The sequence below is a fragment of the Cavia porcellus genome, unplaced genomic scaffold, assembly GCF_034190915.1.
Source record: "Cavia porcellus strain 051 isolate PalLab524CR breed Dunkin Hartley unplaced genomic scaffold, mCavPor4.1 scaffold_49, whole genome shotgun sequence".
In the NCBI taxonomy this organism is placed as follows: Eukaryota; Metazoa; Chordata; class Mammalia; order Rodentia; family Caviidae; genus Cavia; species Cavia porcellus.
In genome coordinates, this window is record NW_026947532.1 from 3676799 (window position 1) to 3704722 (window position 27924).

General features: G+C 55.9%; 1 protein-coding gene across 2 annotated transcripts in view; it reads left to right on the forward strand.

The window, feature by feature from the left end:
• Med27 (mediator complex subunit 27) overlaps positions 1 to 26545 on the forward strand; it is a 167627-nt gene extending 141082 nt beyond the window's left edge. The window contains exons 5-8 of one of the 2 annotated variants that reach the window (XM_003470838.4): positions 5490 to 5597; positions 13831 to 13872; positions 25163 to 25240; positions 26132 to 26545. In XM_003470838.4, coding sequence (XP_003470886.1) covers positions 5490 to 5597; positions 13831 to 13872; positions 25163 to 25240; positions 26132 to 26266 — 363 coding nt within the window. In that variant the 3' untranslated portion in view covers positions 26267 to 26545. Of the gene's footprint in view, positions 1 to 710; positions 883 to 5489; positions 5598 to 13830; positions 13873 to 25162; positions 25241 to 26131 lie in introns of those variants that run through there. The other variant, XR_010045967.1, reaches the window with a different exon arrangement.
• The last annotated feature ends 1379 nt before the right edge of the window (positions 26546 to 27924 follow it).

Below are 27924 nucleotides of genomic sequence, written 5' to 3' on the forward strand. Positions count from 1 at the left end.
CTGCAGAGGACTTAGGTGTCTCCTCCTTTATGGCAGAGTAGTGCTCCATGGTGTATAAACACCGCACTTTCTTCATCCATTCCTCTGTGGATGGTGGACCTGTAGCCATTTCCAAGACTTAACTGTTGTGAGTTGTGCAGCTGTAAACGTGAGGATGCGCGGCTCACTGTAATGTGATGTCTTTAACTTTTTGGGGAAGACACTTGGGTCGAATGAAAGTATAGATCAGTTTTATTTCCTTCAAGTTAAGAGTCATACTTGGTAATCTTAATTTCCCTATTTCCTAAAAGAGTTGGAGGAAAAGTTTGAATCCTTTGCGGCTGTCTCTAAATCAGGGTCCAAGGGTAGTGTCACACACAGTACAAATACCCACTTCCTCAGTCCGAGAGTGCTTGGCGGGGTCATTCACCATGTCCCGCTGCTCTTGTAGAGCTGGTCCCAGAGGAAGGCTCCGGGCTGCAGCAAAGCGTAACAGCTTGTAGAGCGCCTTCTGGCCGGCCTGCCTCCCCCTTCCATCGCTTCCCCTCCTCCGCTCCCTCCCTTCATTTCTTTCTTCTTTTTTCTTTCCCCCTCCCTTTCATCTTTTCCCTCCTTCTCTTCAAAAAGCAGTAAACTGGAGCAGAACCCTTAGGGTTCCTTCATGTCAGACTTTTACCTTGTTTTCATGGCTGGCTTTCCGTCAGTAATTGGCTTCCCTCCCTCCCAAACAGGCCCAGACATACAGCCAGCTGTGTGAGTGACAGACCCTGTGCTAACCCCGTCGCCTCCCGCACATGTGTGGGCCCAGGTGCCATCCAGGCCAGCTTCCTCGGGATGTGGGCACTGCGCCTCGCCCTAGGCCCTTGGCATAGCCCCACGCGGCCCGGAGGACTCAGGGTTCAGGTCAGTGATGGGGATCCTTTCCGAGCTTTCAGTGATGCAACGGCCACTGTCGAGTATGTGCCCCTGGCAGCGGGCAGGGCACCACCGCCGCCAGGAGGGGTAACACTCAGCCACTGGACCTATTAGGTGCTCAGTGGCAGCAGAACTGGGCTCCTTATGTTTTGTTATCCCCGACTCCCCTCCCACTTCATTCCCTCCCTCAGGGCATCCTTACCTCAGTGAACTAGAAATCCAGCTTGGCAGGCGAGCACTGCCAGACCAGAGGCACGGAGCACCCCAGCCTGGAGCACGGCTAACCCTGGCCAGGTGGCACTCCCAGGGCTGGCCGCCTGGCTCAGTGCTGCGTGACCCCCACTGCAGAAGCAGGGGCTGCTTTGACCTCACTATGAGCTGCACAGACGCTACAGGCCCAGCTCCTCGAGAGGAGCATGAGTGCACTCTTAGGCAGTGTGCGGTTCGGTGTGAGAATGTTACCTTGGCAACGGCAAGCACGCCTCATTAACAGATGGCATTAGTGTTTATCTGTGGCATCCCACAGTGGGCACAGCAAAGGGACCCATGGCCCATCTGTGGGCATCTTGCTTCTGCCCTGGTAGCACCGGCTATTTGGTGGGAGGACTGGCCCATCTGCAATGTGTCGTGGTACTAGTCTACCCAAAGTTCTAGGTCACCGCAGCCCAGGGCATCCAGACAGGCTGAAGAAGCCCAGTGCCAAGAAGGGAGGCTCCAGCTCCCCATGGAAGGACACGGGCTACAAAGGATGCTGCTCAGGGAGTACTGAGCCCATCCCACGGGTTTGCACTGCACATGGAGGCCTCATGCACCGTGCCTGAGACCAGGGCCCTGCATGGCTGCTCCTCTGTGGCTTCCCAGCCAGCCCTGTTGCATGTGTCTCACTGCTGAGTAAACAGGCGCCCGTGGGATGGAAGCCTATGCAGGCACACAGGCTGGACCCACACACTGAGTGGCTGGCAGCTCCGCTGGGCGGTGGCCTCTGGCTTCTTCTGAAGAGTTCAGTGAGCAGTGGACTCTTTAGCAGCCATTCATCAGTTCCTCGGTGCTATGCATCTGTCAGGGCTCAGCAACACTTGTCACCCTCTCCCTGCAGTCCTCACCCCTGGCCCAGTGTAGCAGCAGGAGGGAAGACTGCCTGAGGTGACGAGTTCACCAGCCTACAGGTGGCAGCAGTTCCAGCTCCAGCCTTGATGTTCACTCGGTCCTCTCGCTCTGCCTTGGTGAAGTCCATACAAGGGCTCAGGCAAGTAATAGCCACTCCTCCAGTGCACCAGGCCCTGGGCATCCGTCCTTCACCAGGACTTCCTTGTGGGCCCTCCCTCTCCTTCATAAGTGGAGGCAGCACTGTTTGCCTGTCCACTGAAGAAATCCACATTTAGAGGAGGTAGGGAATGGACCAGGAGAGCATGCCCGACCCCAGTGCCTTTAGAACCTGGGAGGTGGTGTCACGGTGTAAAACTCAGCCATAATTCTGTGCCTCTCCAGCTTGGCTGGGCACTGGCATCATTCCTGGCTTTGTAAAAAGAAAAATGGAGAGGCTTCCCAGAGCATCAGCCTTTGAAAGATAGTGAAAGGAAACCAGTGTAAGACCTAGAGCACTGACAGTCTACAGATTACTGCAGCTCCAGGTGTGAGCTTGCCCCAAAAAATCAAACCTGAAGGTCATCTAGTACCAGTTCTCAGGGAGTTACAAGGTAAGGAAGAACATAGTAAAGCGCACAACGGGGCTGCCATCAGCAAAATCCCCAGCAGAACCCTCTAGAAAGTTAGAAAATAACCCAATTGGTTCATCTAGTAAAGAGCGGGGAGGGATGCCTCCCGAGAGTCTTGGGAAAGGTGTCAGCTGGCACACGTGTGTGCTGTATTCATGTCCTGCTACCACATGTGTTTTAAAAGTGGCCTTGGTGAGACTCAGAAGAGTGGGCTCTGGTTACCTGGCTGCGGGATGCTTTTGCAGGGTCACTGTTGTTCAGACCTGAGAAGACACCTCAGTTAGGCTCTTCGGTTTTTAGGGTCCTGGTCTTTTAGATTTATTTGCAGATAAATGATGCCAGGGCTGTTAATGATTTCAGAATTGCTCAGGACAGGAGAAGGAGCTGAGGCAACAGGGCAAGAGCTGGCTAGTGCTGCCGGCAGGGTGGGCACATGGCCGCCCTCTAGACGGTGACAGGCTCTGTTTGGTGCTCCGTTGTTGGATGGGGGTAGGCAGTGTGTGGGATGGGTGTGTCTGTCCCTTGGTGGTTGGCATGACAGTAAGGAAAACAATGAGCCTTTGTGTATCTATGCTCTTTGTACCCGTGATTGCATTACTGTAGGAAATAACCCTGAATGCAGTGGAAGCTGCGTAATGGAAGTGCACATTGCAGCCAGTAGGGGTTTTTTGGGGTTGTGGTTTTTTTTTTTTTTTTTTTTGTCTTTTTGAGACAGGGTATCGCTGTGCAGTTCAGGCTGGCCTTGAGCTCACTTTGTAGCTTAGGCTGGTCTCGAACTCGCAAAAATCCTCCTGCCTCAGCTTCCCAAGTGCTGGGATTACAGGTGTGAGCCACCATGCCCAGCTACAGCCGTAGTTTTATTAGGGAGAACGTGGAAGCCATGGGAACACCTGCCAGTGGGAGAAGGTTAAAGGCGTTGCAGGTCCACTCACTCCACGATACCATGCAGCATGGTGATGCTTGTCATAACCTAAAGTAAAAATTGGATTTGAAATTACGTAGAGGTGTGTACTTTTAATTATAACTGTGTCAAAAATTCAAAAACCATCAGTTGTGGCGTGGAAGACTGTAAGTGATTACTCCTTTTTCCTGTTTTTAGATTTTTCTATAATAAACATTTTTTACTTTTTAAGTATTAATTTTAAAATACCAAAATTTACTTCTAAAAAAATTTCAACATATAATTTCTGCTGTCTCCAGTGCATTTCTGAAATCCATCTTAAGAAATTACTAAAGCGGTTTATGAGTTCATTAAAGTCAGCTAGATTTCAGTGTCTTCAGGAAGCAATTGCTTAGTTACCTGGGCTCTTAGCACAGTGACAGCAGGCAGCCCGTGGCCTTCACCGGAGGGGGTGTCAGGCTCCTGCACTGCAGCAGGAGGAAGAGACACTGCCTCTCAGGCTGGAGTCACAGTGCTGTGACTCCGCTGCTCCTCCTCTGTCCTGCTGTCCCTTCCAGTAAACTACTTTTGACCAAAGCCAGACGTGCTGATCCTGCCATCAGTGTCTATCGATGTCCTTAAGTTGTGATTCTCAGTTACACGAAAAGGACCCAGCAGAGTAAGACACACTTCTTTGGGGATCCCCTCTCCCTCTACCGGTCTCCCTTCCCCATCAAGTGTGCGCTGATGGTGCTGGCAGTACTGGGGATCTAACCCAGAGGTGCTCCCTGAGCTACAGCTCTGTCTCTTTTTGTTTGTTTGTTGAGTCGGAGTCTCGCTCCATTGCCCAGGTGGAACTTGGACTTGCAATCCTCCTGCCTCTGCCTGATAAGTGCTGGAGTCATAGGCACTGGCTTAGCATTCTCTTAAATGTAAACTAATGTACTGTGTCTTTTCTTAGCGTCTTTAGATTCTGTACTCTGTAGGTATGTATGCAGAGCTAGCCCAGCACTTCAAACCCTTGAAGAACCCAGATGACGGGGTGCTCACTGGTACCAGGTGGGGTACCAGTCCATTGCACAGCTGTGGGGAGTGGGGAAATATAGAAGGGAGGGGGAAGACTGGCATCAAAGGACCAGGGTATTGCATATGGCCTAAGTTTTTGCCTTACACGGACCATGGAGGCTTCCCATTGCCCACACCTGCAGTATCCAGCCTCATCCGGACACCCCAGGCCCCACAGCCCTGGTCTCAGTGCTGGGCTGTGTTGGCCTCGCAGTCTCAGCTGGGAGCCAAGCAGCAAAGGCTTCCAGAGGAGGGAGAGCTGCCCACGCCCCTAAGTGCAGCCCTGCTCTCACCCAGGTGCTGAGCCTGTGCCACAACACGACAGCCCCCGTCTCCCTGGCAGATACACGCTCGTCAGGTGTTTTTAAATCTGTAATATGCGCGTGGGCTCTAAGAGTGAAAGCACTGAAGCACACTTCCGGGATCGTGTTTCTTTCCTGGGGTTAAACTTGAGCTACTCTGCTTTTGCCTTTAGACCTTATTTTTGTAGTGCTTCCCTACTTTTTGCAGCTCCTATAAAATAGGCAGCTTAACCAGGAGGGTTTGATGCCTGCTTTTCCTCTCTGTATTGTACTCGACCTAGTCCTGGTGTAAACAGACGGGCACACTCATCTACACTCCAGACCCCTAAGATCCTCGCTTTTGAAAATAAAAGGCCGAGGGAGCAGTGGGCCGGGTGGGGGCGCTTTGCACGGCAGGCAGCGAGTGTCCGTGAAAGTTCTCCTGGGGTGCCTGAGCCAGAAGTGTAAAGAGGTGCAGGGTGTTCAGTGAGTGGGGCAGCAGCACCCAGAGCGGTCACAGGGAGGGTGCTAGTGCCGCGCCTTCCCTGAGCCAGGCAGGCGGGCGGTCACCCCCCTGCACGCAGCCCTGCCCGGCGTTGTGGGATCCCATGCTCAGGTGTAAACACTCACATTTGCACACTCATGTTCTGACAGGTGACTCTGGGGAAGGTGTTGAAAGTGATCGTTGTCATGCGGAGCCTGTTCATCGATCGGACGATAGTGAAGGGCTATAATGAAAATGTCTACACCGAAGACGGCAAGGTAAGCCTCCTGCAACCATGCTCCTCCTCTGGTATTTCCTGTGTCCCAGAACAGAGCCCCGCTGAACGGCAGGCAAAACCTGCAGTCACAGATGAAATGATCTGCAGACAGATTTGTCAGTACAAAGACAGACCCTGCACGACAAAATATTCATCCCTCTGCTTGCATTTCTCATCAAGCTTCTGTGCTTCCCTCCCAGCCTGATGTCCTTAGTTGAATTTCTAATTTATCACCTTAGACCCCAGTTGCCTCATTAAATGTGTCTTCTGAGGAAATAGATTTTTTTTTCCCCGAGTCAGCCAGCACATCCACAGTCCAGAGTTCAGCATTCTGCTCTTCCTGGGACCACAGGAAAACTTGAGTCATCTGAACACCCGATGGCACTGTTTTTCCACGAAACTGATGGGCGGCCCCAGGAGGTCACAGCCCTCACCTGCCACTAAGTGCTCCAAGCAGACGAGTCCCTTTCACGGGTGACTTGCCGCGTGGAGAGTTCGGCGCTGTAGCTCTCTGATTCCCTCCACCACACGCACTCCATCTGGCCCCACAGAGTGCACAGTGGACACTAATGGGAGCTGTCAGCCTGCCTCTGTGGGCACTCCCCGGGGGCCGGACACCCTGCCCGAGACCCACCCGCATTCCCCTCTCACTGCCGAGTCTCCACTGTGCTCACGGGCACCGCCCAGTGGCCATTCCACAGTGAGCACACAGTGTTCTCTACAAGGTGACACACATGGCTTCACAGACACACGCATGTCCAGGAGGCCCAGCCGGTGACATGATGCCATCTGTGCGTCCAGCAAGTTACCACGTTCCCGCCCCCACAGGCATGCTGGCTACATGCACTCTAGGGACCCCATCCTTTTTCTCCCCTGAAAAAACAAACTGTCCCGGAGCAAGTGTGGAAAGCAAGGTGCAGCCAGGCGCAGGTGGCCTGCGTGCATCTCCTGACCGTGGCATGGCTCTGGAGGGTCCCAGACTACCACCGCCATGGAAGCGGCAGAGCCAGTGGCACTTCCCGTGCTGTTCCTTTTGGCTCTCCTCAAGGTCACACCTGGTGTGAAACACGTGGCTCACCAAGGGTGTGGAAGGGAATTGAGGGATGAGGGCACACTCGGGAAGTGAGGGTGGAGTCAGAGTTGGGGTTGGAACGCCCATGCACACGCACTGGCTCAGCCAGGAGAGCGGACCTGCCCTGCGCGCTGTGGCAGCCCTAGCATCCTGTCGCCCCACCTTCCCTCTCGCCTCGCGTCCAGAGTAACACACAGAAGGTGCCTAGCACAGTGCCGCCTGGGCAGTACACATAGCTCACTCACGCTTAGGGAACTACAAAGTAGCCACACATGTGCACCTACAGACCTCTTTCCCTCCAGTGACCCTTCCAGCCCCTTCAGACGCTTCACCTGCTCTTCTCCATGACCCCCAGGTTCCCAGGGGTCCCCTCCCCCTTGCTTTTCTTGATCCTTGTCCCTGCCACCCACATAAGGACACCTGGACAGTCCCTCCTCTCTTCTGACACCTGAGCACTCCAGTCCGCCTCCTGATGACCCCATATCTGTTGTCTCTCACGTCAGCCCTGCCTGTCCTCCACACCCTCCACCACCAGTGTCTTCTACTCTCCACACTGATCTCCTGCCCTGCCGCCTCTCCACTCCAACTGCCCTCACGTCACGAGCCCGGCCCTCAGCTTCCAGAGAGCCTCCAGGACGCATACCTTGTGCATGGTTCTCCTGCTCACCTGCATCTCCCCCTGCCCCGAGTGGCCGACAAGGGAGAGATGTTGGATTAGAAAAAGTCTCTCCCCCGCACACACACCCAGGGATCAAACCTAGAGCCTCACCTACGCTATATAAGCACTCCACCACTGAGCCCGAAGTTCATTTTCTTTACTGTAAAAGTTCCTAGAGCCCTTGGTTTGCTTATCAACCTTAAGACTGGTGAGAAGGGACATAGTATATAGTACGTCTCTAGGTACTTTTCTTTTCACTTTTATTTTTGGAGCATGTTGTGACACTGGCATTGTACGAAACACACTTGTACACACTCTGGCTTGTAGAAAAATCCCAGTACCTTTGCAAAGCATGGCAGTGCCTCCTGATCTGGCCCTGCCTCCCTTTCGGACCTATCCTCTTCATTTTTCCACGCATCTCTTCCCACTTTCCAGCCTCAGGTGCCCTCTGCGGATCCAGGACATGGCACGCATGTACACATTCACCCTTGCTCCAGGGTGGTCCCCCGTCCTTATCCCCACCCACCCCATTTTCCTATCCTCCCAGCACCAGTGCAGTGCTGGTCTGCAGGGCTCTGCAGACGACAGGCCCAGGTTTGTTTTCACTCACGGCATTAAGTGCCGTCCTTGGTGCTGACACAACTGTGGGATTTGGAAATACTCAGCTTTCCTAGAATCTGCACATCGTGGTTATTTATTTATATGTCCGTTTTGCAGTTCACATCAGTACTAACGGTACTAACACTTGAGGGCCTGGGAAGCGGTGCACTGTCCGGCCTCTGCCTGCAGTGGCTCGTGAGTCCTTGTAGCCGTCTGATGTTGTGACAGTGATGCCACTGTTACAGATAAGGAAACTCAGTCCTGGAGAGGAAGGGGTCCGCCCACAGCCACACAGAGCCTGTGTCTCTGCTGTGTCCTTAGGATGGAATACACCTTAGTGCCCAGAGTATAGTGGCCCCCAACCCTGTGTGGGGACCATGAGCAGACAGCCTACTTGGGATGAGAAAATACACAGCTGAAATGGAACACTGAGAGTCAAACATGAGTGATGGGAGGGCAGCGTGGCAGTCCCTGCCTGTAACCCTGGACACTGGTGTCCGGGGCAGGAGGAGGGCGAGCTCAAGCCCCGCCTGGGCAGTCTGGCAAGACTGTGCTTCAGAATTTTCTTTTAAGAGGGGTGAGCTATGTCCTAGAGACAACTCAGCATGGGGCCTGGGTTCCATTCCTAGCATAGATTGGGAAGGGGGCCTTCCAAAGAAGAGTGCATATTGAAGGTTGTAAATAAGTCAGGGAGCGGGGGACACACACAGGCTCACACATGCCCTCCTGACGAGAGTGGTCTCTGCTCATCAGAAGAGAATGGGCATCCGCATTGAACTATGGTTGACAGAAGAAATGTAGTGGGTGTGCCTCTTAAGACTGAACGCCAGGTTGGCAGCTTGGGAGCCCCTGGCACATGAGAAAAGCATATCCCCAGGCGTGGCCTCGAGTCCTGTGTCTGATCCCTCGCCCCCGCCCTGGCACCAGCCCTGCTTTGCTTCCCAGCCACCGTGAACTGAGCAGCTTTGCCCCCCACACCCTTCTACCGGAGTGCTCCTGCTTTGGGTCTGGGGTGCTCCTGCTTTGAGTCCAGCCAGCCAGGGACTGAACCCCCGGAAACTGTAAGCCAGCAACAGGCTGGCTGGCTGTTAACAGTGGGACCGGCAGCCCACTGTGCCCTTTCACAGCTGCATACACAGAGCCACATCCACAGCAGGGGCCCCAGCACTGGAAACCGCTAGGCTGCCAGACCACCCGCTCTGTGATCTTCGGGTGAGCTGGCCATTGATGTCTGGTGGAGAAGCTGTCAGCTGACTGCTCCTCCCAGCCCTCTCTCCGGCCCATTGATTAGTCGCTCTGTTCAGATTACGTTACAAATGATAAAAATACACCCGCAGAGATACCGCCAGTGCTCTGCTCTAAACCTGGGCTTGCCACGCATGCGCATCTGATTATTTATATCCACATAGGCACCGGTGCGCTCAGTGCGTGAAGTGTCTGGCACGTTTCAGGGACGTCGCTGGTAGATTTGCTGGTAGAGTTAGGTGTGGTCTACAGGAACAGATTGCCACTTGCAGCTTGGCTCTCTTGAGACTCAGCCTCGTGCCAGCTCCTCCCAGGTACAACCTCCAGTGGGCTTAGCCTCCTCCTGCCTGCCACACCCTGGGCAGCCAGCGCCTTCTGAGAGTTGTCATTATCCAGGCTGCTCCCAGAGCAGCCTGGTGCTGGCCCACTTCCAGACCCAGCGGGGGTCTTCCCATCAGAGTCCTTCCAGCAAGGCTGTCGCCACAACCCTGATGCCCTGTCTCTGCCTGTGATAGATATTTTTGATACCAAATACCAGTAGCCTGATTCCTCTAGAAAAAGTAAAATTCTGTTCAGACTTACCGACTGCTAGTCATTGCAATTGGGAGTGGAGCCGTGACTCAGCATGGTAGCGGGGTTAGAGGAGGGCTTGGCCGGTGTCCTGGTTCGTACCGTCAGACTAAACAGACAAATCCAAGTGTCTTGGTTGAATTTATCTTATTAGGGGATTTAGGTTATGTTAATGCTATAGCTTCATTAATTACCCCGTATCAATAAGAAAAGCAGCTTTTAGCCTCCAAGTAAGAGACGAGAAGAAATGCTGGTATCAAAGGAGACCTTCAAAGCCAGCCAGCGCTGTCTCCAGGGTAATTTCCCATACCGCATTCTTCCCACTTCAAAGCTGGGTGTGTGTGTGTGTGTTTGGGTCGAGGGGGCTGGGGAAGCTTGAATCTGATTTCTCTAATAAGTGTTGGCATCAGCCCCGTTTGATATTAGATGCAGGGAACATTTTGATTTGTTATAGCCTTTGAAATTGTTCAGACGACCTTCAGAAAAACGGCCTCTTGTTATTTCTGGGGAGAAGGGTGAAAGCAAGGAAAGGGAATCCAGTTTAATTCCTATGCAGAGGATGCCCCGAAATGGTGCTTTCAGCAGTTTTTAGTAACAAATGCGTGTCCTGATTGAAAGTGAAAAGTTGGAGAATAATAGACTCGGAACACTGCGCTCCTCGGTGAAACTTGTTCACACTCTTCTCTCCGGGGAGAGTGGAAGCAGAGGAGGCCCACAGAGAAGTGCCGTGGTTTGGGAGATTGGGCAGCTGTGGAGCGATTGTCACCACTGCTCAGGTGTGGCCTTTCAAGGCAAAGCTCCTCACAAAGTCAAAATCCTCATGGCTTAGGAGCTCTGTGTCCATCCTAGATCGTTGAGAAGTCATCATGTGTAGTGCTTCTTGAAACGAAATGAAGAGTTAGTAACCTTCTGAGAAGCCGAGTGAATGTTAACAATGGTGAGGATCATAGCAGCAGACCTCAGAGCAGATTTGTGGTGCTAACTCTGCAGGGCTCCCCTCCCCCAACCAGCTGCGCCAGGAGGACGCAGAGGGCACTGGAGCCAGTGTCCCCTCCAAAAGCAGCCTCTTCCTTCCGGACCTCTGGACACAGGTCTGCTTTCCAATTCTTCCTCCCCACCCCTGAGTGTGACAGTGGGAGGTTTTTGTGTTAGGAATGATGTCACCACCCTGGAGCTGGGGGATTTGACAAGATAACCTGGGTGCAGCACAGGCCAGACACACAGCCCTCAGGAAATGACAACTGCCCTGGCTGTTGTAACTCAGGTGACGGTGCTCATCAGCAGTTAGGACAACCTTGCTGTTGATGTCAAAGCATCCTGAGTGTTCTTTGCAGAGCAGAAATCATGTGCCACTATCTTTGCAGGTTGTTTCGAGAGGTCGGTCGACATCATAGGGTTTCTCCCAAGAGACAGATGCCTCTGCAAAGGCACTCGGTCATCCAGGGGTTTGTTGCACTTCCACTGAGAAGAGCCCACTTCCCACCTAAGATGCGGTTCTGTTTTGGTGAGGGGTGCTCCTCGAACTCCCACGGGGTGGACTTTCTTACCTGCGTGCTGCAGGGAACAGCACTTCTTTCCTGAACCAGGGAGGCTGGCAGCTCCCAGAATGCTTCTTGTTTGCATATCACAGCCAGCAAAAAACTCATAGCCATGCCTGCCTTTGCAGCAAAAGAGCTGGAGCTGATAAATATTCACTCACCTCCTGCCTGGCTCCCTGAAATGAGTACCTGAAGATCTTCCTGGCCCGAAGGAGAAGCCGGGCATTGACTCCAGAATGCTCTTTTAAATGGCTTTCTTTGGCAGAAATCTAGCGGAAAATCCAGCGCAAGCCACCTGCTGTGTGCTCCCAGCAGACGGAGCGCCCATTGTTACCACGTCCCCATTTCAGTCCTGTGCATTAGGTAAATAGACTGCGTTGTCCAGCGGCTCTCTTCCCAGATGTCAGAGCCATCCCCAGGGCCCTGAGTCACACTTTAAACTCCTTCCGAAAAGAGCAGCACCCTGGCTTGAAATCAGCGTGGTCTGCTCTGCAAATCCACAGTTAGCTGGGGAAGCCATCTCTCCATTAAGCCTATGCCTGTGTCCCCCCGGGTGGTTTTTTATTAATACATCTCATAGATACAGAAGGTTTTCAAGTCAAAGCTGTAACTTTTTAGTCTGTGCAGATTCTTCTTTGCTGTCATGTCATGGCTGTGTTCATAGCTCGGTCTGCTCACACGTGATGCAAACAGGCAGGAAGGGGAACAGGGCAGAACTTCACAAGGCACAGCTGTGGGCTGGAGGCGTGAGGAGAGCCGTGTTGGTTCCAAGTTCAGACGCGGATGCTGCTCATCCTGAGATTCAGATTTAGAATCTTTGGTCTCTGCCTGTCATCTTGGCAGCAATCCTGGGAGAGCTGAAGGATGCACAAGTCATTCTTAGTCACCCCATGCTCCCGAGTAATCTGGAAGGGCGGCCTTTGTTAAACGCTGGGCTAACGTGCTGACCGAGAAAGCGCAGGCCCCGGCTGCTCCTCCTGTTGCCGGCCCCGGCAGTGGTTTCCTGTAACGGAACTGATAATGAAGGGGATGAGGCTGGCATCTTCCTTCAAAGTTGTCTTTGTCACTTTTCCTGCTACAGTTGTTAACCTGTCAAATTAAAACTGAGGCTTGGAGAGTTTTTAAATTGTCGTTCCTGTCCATTAGTTGAAGGGTAGGGGCAGTGACTGAAAGTTGATGTCGCCTTTCTGGAGAGCTCTTTGGCAAAATAGCAGAGGCGCTCAACACACACACACACACACACACACACACAGTGAGGCTCACATGAAAGCAGCAGGAAGAAGCCAGGAGGACTGCGTGTGCTCTGGGCATAGCCTCGCCCTCGTTCCCGGGATCCAGGGAGGCTGCGGAGCAAGCACACCGTGGGTTCAATTCCCAGTACCTGCACCCCTGCTAAATGGTTTTGGTTGGAATGAGCTGCCAACAGGGCTGGGCACGGTGGCTCACACCTATAATCCCAGCACTCGGGAGGCTGAAGCAGGAGGATCGCTGCAAGTTTGAGACTGGCCTATACAATACATGAATGCTCAGCCTGGATTATGTCCAGCAAGACTGTGTCTTAAAAAGAAACAAGAGGCTGAGGATGTGGCCCAGTGGTAGAGCTCTCACCTTGCATGCTAAGGTTCTGGGTTCCATCCTCAGCACCACAAAAAAGAAAAAGAAAAAACAAAAGAACGAGCCATTAGCATTCCTTTTGTGTGACCTGGCTGTGGGGACTAAACCAGGTTTCCCCCAAACCCTGCCCACATTTCATCTGGGACCAGCCGGGTGTCCCAGTTACCTGGGAGCATAGCAGAGACAAAAGGAACAGACTTGGGTCCACTCCGGACCTTGTCCAGACTCCAGCTCAGGGAGCAAGGAGTCTGTATTTAAAAAAGAGTTAATTTAAAACAAAAAAAAAAAAACACCTCTCTCTGTGCTTCCTGGTGTGAGCACCACCAGGTGCCACCCCAGAGAAGTCTCCTCTTGGGCCGTGGAGTGGTTCAGAGCCTTTGCCTCATCATCCGGAAGGTGAAGGTGCCTGTTTAGGGGATGAGTGGACACATGCGTGCAGAGGGCCTGGGGCAGTGCTGGCATGGAGCGATGCAGCTTGCGGGTCTCCACACCCAGGCCCTCGCCAAGCCTACGTTCCTGGGCACAGCGGGTAATAAGGACTCTTACATAAGGCGGTCTTACCTATTATGAAGCTTGTAAGTTTTGAACAGGTGGAAAACAAAGAACGAGTCTCTGAGAATAATGCTTAGACAGGTAACCACGAAACACCTCTCTGTTACGGTGATGTTGAGCCCACAGGAAGTGGGGGGGTGTCTCTGGAGCTTGTGAGAAAAACAATACAAAGAAGATGGGCTGCAGAGATCCTGAGGCAGGGCTGGCCTGGCTCGTGGAGTCAGGCTACGGGCTGGGTCCAGGTTAGGAAAGGGTGGCTGGCCTGGGAGGTGGCTTCTCCAGTCCCGCTTCCCTTCTCACGTGTAACAGGAGGAACGGGGGCTTCAGTGTCATCCCAGGTCCAGGCCCTGAAACTGCAGCTAACGGTTCTGACCTCTCCCCACAGCTCGACATATGGTCCAAGTCCAACTATCAAGTGTTCCAGAAGGTAAGTCTGCCTTCCGTCTCCTACTCATGGGTCACCAGGAAAACAAGAATTGGGGAAATCAATATTGTTCTCAAATTAGACACTTCTTAAAAAGGAGGAAAAGCCCAGATTAGAAGCTGCTTGTTTTACGGGTTCCATTTATAGGACATTCTGGAAAACATTCAAGCTCAGAGGCAGACATCGGATTGGTGGCTCCCTAGAGGTGGAAGCAGGACATTGAGCCCAAAGGGCCATTAGGAGCCCCACTAGGGAGATAGGGCGTTCTGGGTCGTAATCATGATAGAAAGGACACAGCGTATGTGTCTGTCAGAACTTGGGAAACTACTTCTTCCCTGCAAGGGTGAATTTCACTGTGCATACTTTGGACCTTAACCACTTATCCGTTCCAATTACATACATAACGAGATGACCCAAAATGGCATTTTTCATTAATTTTTGTATTAGGAAATATAAAAGCAACAGTTTTATCCATTTTATTCAACATAAGGATTAGCTGTTGTGGTGACACCTGCCTGAGAGCCACCAAGGACAGTCAGTGCATAGGCAAACATTATGTGGTGAAGGGAGCCAGAGGCTTCAGAGCTGGGCCAAGCGTGGCCCAGTTGTGAGTGGGGTTCCCAGAGCCCTGTGAGGGGCTGCCTGCCCAACCCCTACGTGATGCCTGGAGGGGGATGTTGGGAAACACTTGAAGAGAGACTCCTTTCCCCAGCTCGATCCAGGGCCTTGAGCCAGCTCCCCACAGGGCCCCTGTCCCTGGGCTGCCCCTGCACTTCTCAGGCAGTGCAGGTAACAGAGAGGTTCCCATATGCTCCTTCAGGCTGAGCTGCAGCTCCTTACAAAGCCCCTCAGCCAAGTGCCAGGCACCAGGGGTGCAGAGAAAGTGAGGCGCAGAGGAAGTCAGGTGGCTGCCAGCATCATGCGGAACCCAGTGGGAGCAGCTGCTTCAGGAGCAGGCAGTCAAGAGGCCTTGACGGGGTGCAGGTGGGCCTGCTCAGTGATGACCAAGCTCTGCCCCACTAAGTGGCTAGAACTGGTGTCCCCAGAGCTCCCTCCTCTGCTTCAGGACCCCTTCCTAGGCAGAGCTGTGCAGAGACCGCAGACTTTGAATGCTTCTGTGTGCACGGCTCCCTCAGTGCAGCCCTGCACCTCTGTCCTTCATGGGCCCACCCAGGGGTGGAGCTCTGTGGCAATGAGGAGGGGTACTGGGAGGCTGGCCAGGGCAATGGGGCGTGTCTGCACCATTATGACCACGTTCTGGAAATCTAAGCCACTCCAAACGAACAGGTCGTTGGACAGAGCGTATCGTCCTGTCTTCCCACACCATTTCCCTGGGAAGTGCCCTGGATGCACACTGGGGAAACCCCAGGCTCCTTGGCTGCCGTAGCCGAAGGGCAGAGTTCTGCAGTCACCCCGGCCGGGCGGTTGGGCCAGGAGCAGACATTTGCAGCTGGGGCTTTTGTCCAGGTCGCCGTGCCTAGGCATTTACTTGCTCGGCTTGCACAGCCAGGCCTCCTAAGCCACTCCCTGGGCTCATGCCCACAGGTCCACGCATTGCCTGCTATCAGTGCCTCGCTTTGCTGGAGTCAGGTGGAGCAGGAAAACATCCTCAGTTTTCCTTCAGGCCAGCTCTTCCCTCTGCACCCTCTGTGCTGGAGCAAGGGCCTACCTGAGGCCAGCTTTCCACCCGCAGCTGGGATCCGACACTCCACTGCCCATCACAGGACGCCTGGCACGCATTTAGTACTTTTTAATATCCTGTGTTTTTGAATGCAAGAGGAAGGCCGACTAGGAAATTGAGGGATGAATGAGATGCACACTTGGTGAGTCAGTGTCATTTTCCTCTTCCCTCCCCAGCACTGCAGACAGAAGCAATGTTTAAAACTCCATGTTTTAGCTCAGCGGCATAAGCACCTGCCTTGCAAGCAGGCGGTCGTGAGTTCGATCCCCAGTACCGATAAAAATGAAAATGAAAAAGACAAAAAAGAAAAAAAAAAAAAAACTCCATGTTAGTCCGGCCGGCGAAATGTCAGAGCACCGCCAGTCCCATGGCGGGTGTGAGGCAGGAGAGGGCAGCAGTGGTCTCCCCACCCCCGTGGCTGCAGGATGGCATGTTGTCCCGCCACTCTGCCAGTTTTAACTAAGTGGACATGGCCTCCTCTACTGCCCTGCGCCACAGAGCCCTGACCAGGGCGCATGAGGTGCTCTCTGATAGGAACTGAAGACAGATGGCCTTGAGGTCTTTCCCTGACTTCAGGGGCAGGAGGATTAGTACACTGGAGAGTCCTCTCTACCGGAACATCACTGTCTGCTGTCAGTCCAAGGAATACATTAGAAAGCAGTGTGGGACAGAGAATTGAGTATAATCCTTTCTCCGTCAAGCCTTTAACTGGGCACTGTCACATGGAACCAGGTGGCAGCTCCCTGGAAAGTCTGCGTTCCCAGCTGCACAAGATGACGGGAGATGCCCTGTGCAGCTTTTACTGTTCACCTCAGGCAGGTGGTGGCCCGTTGGACCTCCCTGTGCCCTGCAGAGCTGTGGCCACTTTGTCCACGGCAGATTCTGAAGGTCCGTGAGCCCTGGAGTCACAGTTAGGACTTCGGTCTAAAAACACTGCGCGAGGATTAAACAGGAACTAAAATCTGCTTTTCAGGATCGGCTGTTTCTCACAATCCTATTTTCTTCCTGTCCACCCACTTAATTTAGGGCATCCTGATGGGTGCTGTTTGTAGCACTTGCCTGACAAACACCATTTAGAAATGCAGTGGTAGACATTCCTGTCACCGTCATCAGCCTTATATGCCCAGCCAAGTGGCCTGGCCGGAGCGGGACAGGCTGACACAGTAATGCCCATCAGGGCATCCAGGGTGGCAGGACACGGCCAAAGGGATCTCCCAGGCAGGAAACCAGTCCCAAATCACCCAGCGATGGGGATGGCCGGTTCCCAGTTGTGCCCACTCCAGTGTAGGATCCCTGGAGAAAAGTCTCCCCCACGCTGCCCTGGGGCAGAATCCCAGGACACTCTTGCTTTAGCACTCATTACTGCCTGTGGGATGTGTTTTCTGCCCCCAAGCAGCAGCAGCAGCCACTATGGACAAGGGCCTGCCAGAGAGGCTGGAGCCCTCCAAGGTCCTCCCTCCGTGGACACAGGAGGCAGACGGAGAGGGGGGTACTGCAAGATGGCATCAGGAGGCAGGAGAGGGGCACGCGGTGTGGTCAGATTCTCCCAGCGTTAAAGCCCAGACCCCACAGCTCTGCAGCAAATCCCCCCGCAGGAGGTAGAATTCAGCCTGCCTTTGTGTGCAGGCATTGACTCTGTCAGCAGGCCTTTCAGTCCGACTCATTAGCCCCATCCCCAAGCCGGGGAGTGGCAGCAAGCCGGGACAGCGTGCTGCGGCCTGCAGCCACTAACAGGACCTGTCATTTACCAGGCCCCCCCGGAGGCACCGTGCACTCCATCCTAGGGAGAAGCGGCTTTTTATAGCCAGCCAGTCTCCAGCAGAGCGGATTGAGAGAATGGGGCTTAGGATGGGGGACCCTCTGAAAGGGCAGAACCACAAAGCACTGGGAAAGGTTTCAAGCGCGTTCATATTTTCCTGACATTTAAACTCTGCAGGGGCAGTTGCTGTTTTGATCTTTAACCTCCTCGCTTCAAAATAATGTGCATTTTCCTCCAGTAACTTGGGAGGCATGAGGGCTGGTGTTGGCACGGGCAGGAGGGGACACAGCATAGCCCTCAGAGCTGTGGGAGGGCAGCCCTCGGTCCAACATTATCATTCTGCCAGGCGCAGAGAGGAGAGCAGCCCATTCAGCCCTGAGCCAGCACGCCGGGCTATGGCCAGGCAGATGTCCAGCAGGGCACCGCCACCCCTCGGCCTCATAGCCATTTGTTCAACTGCACTTAAGTGCAGCACTCTGAGACCTACCCAGGACAGCCTTTGTCAGGGATGCTTCCCGAGTGGCCACAGGGTGCTTCTTAGTGGGAGGGACTCGGTTGCCCGTAGAAGACTGAATCTCTGACCTTTGATGGACCCCGATGATAGGTTGGCCCTGTTGCGTTCCTGACCTGTGGTCACTGTGCCTGAGTCCAAGTCCATGAAGGGATGCCGTCCCGCCTGTCTGGGGAGAGTCCCCGAAGGACCAGGGCCATGTGTCACCTGAGCATGGGTGCCTGCTGTGGCACCTCAGGAAAGAGTCACTCAATCACTTTAATCTACAGAGCGTGTTCCACCCGGCCTCTCTGCCATGGGCGCTCCAGAGCCCTCTCCAAACACCACGCTGGAGACAGCAGAGGCTGAGGTTGAGCTCAGGGCTCCAAGACCAAGCAGTCTGCAGCCCCCGGGAGGGCCTCTTCACTAGTGATCGGCAACAGCCCGTATCCTACATCTGCCCCCAACGGCCTTTCCTTTCTCCAAATCGGGAGGAGAGTGCCCACCTTGTTCTGTGCCCATGCACTCCGCCCCTGTCTCACCAGCACCTCCTAGGCAGATGAGCTGTGGAGACTGCTCGCCAGGCATAGGGCAAGTGGCAGCGTCACTAGGCTGCCAGGTCCTTTCCATGGGCACTGAGCAGTGATGTGCAGAAGGCATGCATTGGCCCCGAGACGATCTCTGAGCAGAGGCATGGTGCTTCCAGGTCATCCTAGAGGGCCACCCTTCCCTCAGCTGACAGTGGGCCTGGGGTGACCAGACTAAAAAGGCCCCCAACCTAGGCTGGCTGCAGGGAGCCTCTCTCCAGCACCTCAGAGGCCTGTCTGACACTGGTGAGCTGGGGACGAAGCACGTGTTGCCCACCCAGCCGCTTTGTGGTGCCAAGTTCTTCCGCCGCTGGCGTCTGGTGTTGTCCTAGTGGAGGTTTGCGGTTTTCTGGCCTTGGAAGTCGTTGGGCCTCACTGTACCTTATTTCTCCCTGAAGGCTTGCGTGGGCTGCGGTGCACAGTGGGTCAGACCCTGACAGCTGCTTCCCTTGACCCGAAGCCTCGCCTTCCCAGCACAGGCGACAGTAGGCGGCAGGCACTGCCTCCCCTTGCGGCCTGCAGTGCCCGTCCTGAGAGAGGCAGAGAGTGGCTGCGGAGCAGCTCCCCCACCGCTTCCTCCCTGCGGGTGAACCCGCCTCAGTTTCCTGGCAGGGGGTCGGGGATGCTGAGGCCCCTGCAGCCCCTGCAGTTGCTGTGTGCAGGGAGTGTTTTCCAAGGAATCCACTCCAGGCCGCCCTCTCTGGCTGGGTTAGGACCACAGGCCCCTTGCTACCTTGAGCACCCCTTCTCATGTCTCTGCCACCCCTCTTTCCATTGCCAATGTGTCGGGACAGCCGTGGTGTGAGTGCAGTCAGGGACTCCCTGGGGCCCTCTGGGAGCTCGGGCCCCTCCCCTGGGGCGGGCTGAGGAAACCTGCGCCAGCAGTTGAGGACCTACTGTGGCATTGAGGAAGCACCATCACCCCTGGTAAATGCCCAGCTGCATTGCAGGGCTGGGGCGTGGTGCTCAGCATCTGCAGCTTGAGCTGTGCCGCCTGTCTGGAGAGAGAAACCACGGCCCCATCACCGTGCCAGGCCCAGCCTTTGCCTGTGTCCAGGGCTGCTGTTTCTTCTCCAAAAGAAACCCAGCTGAGAGGGGCTCAAAACCCCAGGCACACAGCAACACCTTCCCACAGCGCTGTGTCCCACAGGGCCGGACACCCCAGGAGCCAAGGGCTCCTTGGGTGGAGCTCCTGCCCCAGGCTCTGCTCTTTCCCAGCCGTCACCCAAGTCTGGTGGAGGAAGTGACACTGTCTGTGTCTCTCAGGGCCCAGATGTCTCTGGAATCAGCATCACACCGAGTGGGTACGGCCTCAAGTGGCGCTGGGCTGGGACTTTCTTGGCTGCCAGCAACAGTCTGGCATTTTACCATCTAGAAAGCACTGGTGTTTTTTTTTTTCTTTACATCTAAATGAAGAGTTTTAGTTCCTTAATCCTGAGAAATGTCAAGGACCCTTCATGTGCGTCTCCTCAGCCCTGTGCCAAGCCTCTAGCAGAGGTGGAAGGCGACGGGGTCCTGGAAAGCTCCCAGCCCTGCCCTGCGACCTCCCTGTCCTGCCCCCCTCAGGCTGACCTTGTGTGACATTTGAGCTCTTCACTCTGTGAGAGTCAGCTTCACTTCTTTGGGTCGGGGTGGGGGAGGCAGTGGTCAGTGCAAGTAGCAACTGCCTGGCTCCGCTGCCCCTCACTAGTGCTCCAGGGCTTCATGAGACCTGCTGAGCAGGGGAGGCTTCCGGCCCGCTGTGCTGTGCCAGTGGCAACCTCGGGTCCAGGCTCCCACACCTCAGCTCAGCTCCCCAAGCTCTGAGAGCCTCATGAAGTCAGCTCATGGTGGGGCAGCAGGTGGGCACCTTGGTTACCCCAGGATCCACTCTGCTTTGTAACCGAGCAAAGGGCAGAGCTTGTCCTAATGGCTCCCTCCACCCCACAGGTCCTAGAGTCTACTCTTGCCCCACAAGCAAGCATTGGCTGGAGGGAAGCCAGAAGCCAGGTCTCTACCAGGCCACTTTTCTCAGTGAGAAGCTTCTGAGCCCTTGGATGCCTGACTTGCCTATTTATTAACCCCCAGCCATGCTGGCCCCCAGAGGCAGGCTTCAGGGTGTGTGCTTCGGGTCACAGAGCTGGATACCAGCCCTCCAAGAGCTTGGGGGTGGCTCCTCTCATTCTCTGTCCTGCCCTCTGGTGGCAGGAAGCCACAGTGACCCACAGGTGCCTGGGCCTGTGGCTGCCCAGAGGCCGAGAGTAGTGTCCCCACAGTCGTCAGGATGGTGCAATCCTTGGACCTTGGAGGCTGCTGCTGAAGAAACCCTGGCAAGAGTTAGTGTAGTTTCCTCTAAATCAAATCAAAGTTCCCAGGTAGATAGAGGAGGAAAGTGGGGAGAGAGCACCCGGCAAGCCCGAAGCAGAAGGCAGAGCCTGCTGCAGATGGTGGCGCCTGCTGGCCCTGGCTGGCCCGGCCGTGTATCTCCCTGCAGGCTCTGAGCATCACAGGACCTGGCCCCCGGTGACTGAGCAGGAAGCAGTCTGGCTGGACCTGAGCCTGCGTCTGGGTGACAGCGCCTGCATAGGCTCCCTGATCTGCAGCCCTGGGCATCCCACAGACCCAGCTGGCTGGCGTCCATGCACAAGGGTCGAGGCAGCAGGAAGCAGGGAACCCTGGTCCAGGTGGGGAGACAGGCTGCCAGGAAGGAGGTGTGGGTCCCCTCCCCTTGGAGGAATGGCCCAGATGTGCCCCCCAGCCCCTGCCCGGGCACTCCAGCAGGGATCCAGAGGCAGGGACAGACCCCTACTCCTGGCCTGGCAGCCACCTGACCTCCGGGTGGCTTCATGACAGTCCCTCCGTGGCAGGCCATCGTGGGGGTCGAGCGAGGCAAGCTGTCCCAGTTGTCCCTTCCCCGCCCAGGTTCACCTAAAATAGCCAGGTCCCCCAACTCAGCAGCCGGGCTGTCTGTGCTCCTGGCACACGATACAGCAGAGGAACTTGGGGAGACTGTTGGGGCTGGCAGCTCCCTCCCCAGCTGACGCTGGCAGCTGGTCCAAGGTCTCTTCAAAGAGACCCTCTACTGAGTGGAAGAGCGAGAGTGGGAGGTGTCAACCAGCAGGGGGGCCGCCCCAGGGGCTGGGCCCTGTGGTGCCCTGAGCCCCTCCCTGGCCAGGGCCCTCCCATGTGTCTCCCCTGCCTGCCCCTTACCTGTCACCTTTGAGTCTCCTCCTCCTGTGCTGGGCCCCCTCCACTTGGATCTTTGCTTTGTCTCCGCCCCGCCCCAAGTGTTCCCGCCCACTCGGAGCATCAGCACCTCCAGCTTCCATCTCCCCACAGATGCATGTCGGGAAGCCACCCGCAGCTGCAGCTAAGTTACTTCACAGAAATGTTTTTTGCCCCAGGCCTGCTTTTCCCACGTCTTCCATGTGGAACAAAAAACAGCTTTGTTGTTTAAAGGTGTAAAACAAAAACATTGAGTTGGAAGCTTTGAGAAGAAAGATTACATAGCAGGTGAATCTTCCCAGCGCTTGGGGCTGAGCCGTGGGAATCTGAAGACCAATAGCAGCAGAGTTGGGGAGATAGAAGGGACCCCCAAAGCAAGTCAGCCGGCTGTTTCCTCCTGTCATAGGATGGGGTTGGAGAAGCTAGACAATGCCATCAGGAGCAGGAAAGGGGAAGAAGCCCCACGGTTTCTGGGGAAGGGAACATTGGCCCCAGGCCTTTGCGAAAGGAGGCTGGGTTTGGCCACATGACTGGCCGCCCAAGAAAGACTAGCTGCCCCCCCCCCCCCGAGAATCAATTGTGAGACAGCCTGCTTGTGATGGCAGGGTACAAGGGGAGGGTCTGGGTCGCACAGCTGCTTTCCCGGGTGGATACAGCCCAGCAGCTGCCAGTACAGACCTGACCTTCGGTCTGCCTGCCACTCTGGCTTCTCGGAGCTGGCCATGCCAAGAGAGGCATAGGTGCTGTTGCCATCCCACACTGGGAGGGCGCCAAGGGGTGCCCGCCCCAGCCTCATGCCTCTGCTTAGATCCATGCCCGCCCTGTAAGGTGGAAGTAAGGCCAGCACCCACCTTGGGCCCCCTGGGGATCGGGTGAGGGGCACGGAGGGCCTGGGTGATGCTGTAGTTGGTAAACAGCTTGTGAACCTAGAAACGCCTTTAAAGGTAAGAGAGCCCCACCATCCTGCGGTTCAGTTTTTCCCTTTCACCCCATGACCTCTTGTAAAATTCGGATGACCCCATTCATTTCACATTGCTGAAGGCAGACCACCTTCACTTAGACTCCTGAGGTGCCCCGGGACCAAACGCCTACTTCCTGGGCCCTTCTCCACAGCAGGACCCACCTTGCTGCTCAGAGCCCCAGCCTGCGCATCACCACCTTGATTCTTGTGCTCTCACAGGCATCCAGAGTGTGCCCTCTGTGACCTTCTTCCCAGATGGGAAAGCACTGCAGAGGATGCAGGGAGCTGCCTGAGGAATGGTGTTGGGGTCTGTGCCCAGATCCCCAATCCTGCAAACGAGTGCGTGGTGAAAGCCCCCAAGACTGAGATAAGCAGCATGGTCTTTAGGGCTCCAGGAGGACTGAAGTCCTCTGCAGAGTTCATCACTGATGGCCACCCGACTGACTGTCCCTGGGCAGCCCATATTTATTCAAAACAAGCAAGGAGTTGGGTGGAAAACACAGGAAACCTGAGTAGGATCTTGGGAGGGGTTCAGGGACCCCTCAGAGCAGCACATGATGCTAGTTAAGGGAAACTACCCAGAAAGTCTCCAGTGGCCTCAGCTGTGGCCTCTCTTGCCCCCTGAGGCATCTCGTTCTCAGTTCAATCAGGCCACACCACAGCCCTGCGTGTGATTCAGCTTCAATGGTTCCAACAAGGTGGGGCATGGTCCAGCCTTGTCCCCTTGGAGGTCTGATCGTCCTGGCAGGGAAGGGTGGCCGTGGGGCTGTGGGCAGGACGGAGGGGGCAGAAGCAAGGAGAGGGAGTGGCTCATTCAGAAGAGGCAGGGAGAGAGCCAGGGCCCAACCATCTGCAGAGGACAGGTCCAGGGAGGCTGCACAGGTCTCCTGTGCAGGAGAAAGTTTGTGAAGTTCCCTGAATTCTAAATCTCAGTTATTCATGTTAAAAACAGTGGAGGGGGAGAGATCTAAGTGGTATTGGTGCCCTCTGGGAGACCGAGGCAAGAGGATCACAAAATTCAAGCCCAGCTTGGGCAATTTGGTAACTTAGCTACACCCTCTCAAAATTAAAATTAAACCACTGGGGATGCACTCGTGTGTGAAGACCCTGCGATCAAGTACTGGAACCCCAAGAAAGGGATAGAAGGAACCCCACACACACACAAAAGCAAAGCACCCTGCCTCAGATATGGCCTCTGAGTCAGTAGGCCCCAGCCCAGCTCTGGCCTCGAGTGGCTGTGTGCCCCGTCCTGGGGCTCCCGGGCTGCTGGGAGGAAGTCGCACACAGGACCGGGGCAGCAGGCCTGGGCCACCAGCACAAAGCACAGGGGAAGCATGGCTGGGTCGGGAGGGCCTTGAGCTTCCCGTCCTCCCCACAGTGCCACTCTGCTCCCAGACTCTCGGGCTGGTGTCAGGTCCCCCATCCAGTTTGCTCTACTGGGCCAGTCTTTTTCAAACTGCTCTTCCCCGGCTGTCACCACCAACCTTTCCCAGAGTTCTCGTTAACAAAGAGCACTGCTCAAAGCCGTCTGTCAGTGCGCCCAGAATAAGAGCAGCCTGGCATGTGGCGGGAGGGGGGAGGGGGGAGCGCCATCTCCCTAAAAGTCACCACGTGAGAACTCTGCAGCCGTGCGGGAGCCAAGGAGGCTGCGCAGGCCTCTTAAGTTCCTCTCCATCTCCAGCAAGTTTGATCCAGAACATTCTCCGCAAAAGCACCCCCCCCCCCAGGAGCCCCAGGCTTTGGGCACAGCAGGGCAGGAAAGGGCCAGAGCAGAGTGAGGGCCTCCCTGCCTGTCCCCGTGTGGCTGCAGGGTCCCCTTGTCCTGTGCTTCCCGGGAGAACCCAAGGCAACCCCACAGGGCTGGCGAGCCTGTCCTCATGCCTGCCATGCCCCTGCCTGCCTGGCCACTGCCTGGCGCCTCAGCACATCCGGCCTGCGAGTTTACTCTTCTTCCTGTTCTCAAAGTGAGTGATTTTATCTGCAGTTTTTGTCCTGTTCTTTGCCACATTCATAATGCCAGGAATTCCTAATGAGGACAATCAAGTAAACCATCAGTTTGGATACAGCTATCAAATTAGCAGAATCTATTAATTTGCTGATTGATGGCAGCGTTTACACTTCGTGGTGTCACCACGTCTCAGGACAGCGGGGCATCTCAGCACAGCAGAGAGGCCCTGAACGCAGGGGACCAGCCGTAAGTCAAGATCCAGACAGCCCCGGGCTGAACCCCCATACCCCATCCACAGGCCCATCCACAGGCCCTGGGAGCAGGAGAAGCAGCGACACCATCTGTCTAGAAGTTGTTCCCGTCAGGAGGAGGCAGTAGGAGGGTCAGGGAAGCACCGCTGCCATGCTCCTGGTCTGTGCCTCCACCGGCCTCCCCCTCTGTGGCATCGACTGCTGAGCGTCCCTCACTCCATGCGCCCCCAGGCCCACATCCTCTCTGCACGCCCTCCTCCTGCTCGCTCTGCTAACGCATTTTCCTATTGAGATTTTATTTTAGATGTCCTTCCTCGGAGGGACGTCAGAAAGCAGAGCTGCCGCATGTAAAGGAGAATGTCTAGCCCCATTTCCTGTGGCTGCTCACCCAGTCACTGTCCTTTGTTCACAGGTGACAGATCACGCCACCACCGCCCTGCTGCACTATCAGCTACCACAGATGCCAGATGTGGTGGTCAGGTCCTTCATGGTGAGTCCCACGGCCTCCTGGGCCCTCCTCCTGGGAAGGGATCTGGAGAAGCCAATGCCAGCCTGCTGCAGGGGTCTCTGGCACTGCTGGGCAAGCAGCGGGTCTCAGGAATGGCCTTCAGTGTCACCAGCACTGGGTTAGCACCAGGCCTGTGCTGATGTGGCCTCCTGTTCTCCAGTCCTGGGCCCTGTACTCCCTGTCTCCCTGCCAGGAGGGCTGCCAGGGGACACCACCCAGCACACCGTGTCACACGGTCCCAACCTAGGCTTCTGAGGGAGCCTGCAACCAGACACCGACTTGGCCACTGTGGCCTTATGGTGCAGGGAGGAGGGGAGAGCCACCACACCCAGTACCGAGGGAGGGCCCCAGGGCCATGCTGGGGTCCTGCGTGGGTCGGCATAGCAGCTCTGCAGGTGACAGCCGGTCTGACCAGCATGATCTGGAGGCCCGGCCATGCCAGTGCACATGCATCTCTCCACGGGGTGCGCTGCTGCACCTGTGGGCTTGGCACCCAGGCTGCAGTTAACAGCGAACCTCCCAGAGCCAGAGAATCGAGCTCTGTGCACCGCCTCCTCGTGGACAGCGCCAGGAGAGCACTGTGCTCCAAGCACTGTGTTGTGCACAGGCACACTGCTCATTGTGCACTGGGTGGTCAGGAGGCTCTGGGCTCCGTGCAGGGCAGCACCTGCGGAGCCTGAGCTGCTATACGGAGCTTCTGTATGGAGCCCCTCAGGGCAGCGGGAGGGGACTGAGACTGAGCACACCAGAGAGAAGCCCCTGGGGCTACAGCACGATCCCTGACCTCTTCTGGGGTCTCTGTCCTCTGGCCCGCTGGTCCTGAGGGTGGAGTGTGCAAAGCAGCGGGCCCATTCTCTCTCCGCTTCTCTTTAGACCTGGTTGAGAAGCTACATAAAGCTTTTCCAGGCCCCCTGCCAGCGCTGCGGGAAGTTCCTACAGGACGGCCTTCCGCCCACGTGGAGGGACTTCCGGACCCTTGAGGCCTTCCACGACACCTGCCGCCAGTGAGCCTGCCCCTCCCCCAGTGCCAGGCCCCGACCCTCCCTCCCCCCTCTGTGCCCGCTGCTCCCTCTCCAGACAAGGGGACTGTCACACGTCAGCCACAGGTGCTGCCCCTGCTGTGAGCCCGGACGCCAGATAGCCATTCTGTGTCCCCATCAAAACCATTTTCACAGCTGTCACCTGCATGTGCTCCACGCTCCTGTATGTTGTGCCAGTGCTCTTCTGTTCTGGTTTTGTAACTTATTTCTAGAAACAATAAATCTTGCGTACCCGGCACAAGGCCCACTCCCCTCTCACCATTCTTACCTTCTACTGTGGGCAGTGAGCCGCTCTACAAATGCGATCCGCTGTCCTCACGGAGCCGAGCTGGCCATGGCATCCCTTCCCGGAGCTCAGCGGCTCCAGAAACCAAGGACAAAGTGCGCCACGTCTCTGCTGAACCGTCGGGCCCCTTATCCCACCCTGGCCTTTCCAACTGGACCTGCCTGGTTCCCACTGTGCCCGACACCTGCCAGCAGAGCCACAGCTGTGTCCCAAGAGCATGGACATCGGCCCTAATGACGAGGGCCACAGCACTGCCACTGTGGGGCTTGGACACACAGGCCTTGGTGCGCCCAGTCCAGCCACTGTGTGGCTTGGACACACAGGCCTCAGTGTGCCCAGCCCAGCCTCAGCTGAGCCTCAGACCCTGGTCTGCCATGCCAGCATCTCGGTAATACCCTGCGGCTCCCTGCTCTGCCACAGTCTCCTGCTCAGCCCCAGCAGACCCCACTGTGGCTCCCCTGACTGTACCCCTCGCTGTGGTCTCTGGGTCCCTGGGGTCGCGCTGCTCACCTTGGAGACAGCGCTGTGACGGGCGGCTGTAGAGGGTGACGTCAGAGCATGTGCAGAGCGGTAGTGTCCTCAGAGGCGCTGGGCTGTGAAGCAGCACCGCAGATGGGTGAAGAAGGGCGACAGTGGCTCCCGAGGAGGAGACCACTGAGTTTTGGCTGCTCCCCGCCTGCACACACAGCCTGAGACTAGACCTCCCGGCCTCCGTGCACACAAGGAGCTCGCACCTCACTTCCTGCACGGGCTGTCCTGGCCGTGGCTTTGGTTTTCCCGAGCTCTGCCGGCAGCAGAGGAAAGTTTCCCATCCACAGGGACAGTGCAGGTGTTGAATGACTGACTCAGGGAAGAGTGGCCGCTAGAGGGAAGCGCCAACTGGGCAGCAGCACAGCTGCAGGGCCGGGCACCCGGGTGAGGGGGCCCACTCAGGCCTGGTCTGCTTCCTCCTTCCAGCACTGCCCTGGGGAGGAGCTCAGCAGAGCGGCCACTCCACACCCCTTGGGCAGGGTGAGGGGCGATGGAGGACCGCGGCTGCTTCGTGCGTGAGATTGGCTGAGAGCCGTCATGATGACCCTTTGTTTTAAAGGGGATACAACACAAGGGTGGCACCGTGGGTCTTTAGGGCCTTTCTGGCTCAGATACAGAGGGACGGGGCTGACCTGAAGTGGACACCAGGACTCCATCCCTCAGCAGCGGGCTCAAGACCCTTCCATGTGGGCCATGACACTGTCTACTGGCTGGGCACCTCAAACCTGCAGGCACCCACCAGGGGCTCACAGCATGGAGCGAGCAGGCCTGGGACAACTTGTCAGCCCCCTTCATCCGGACTAATTCGG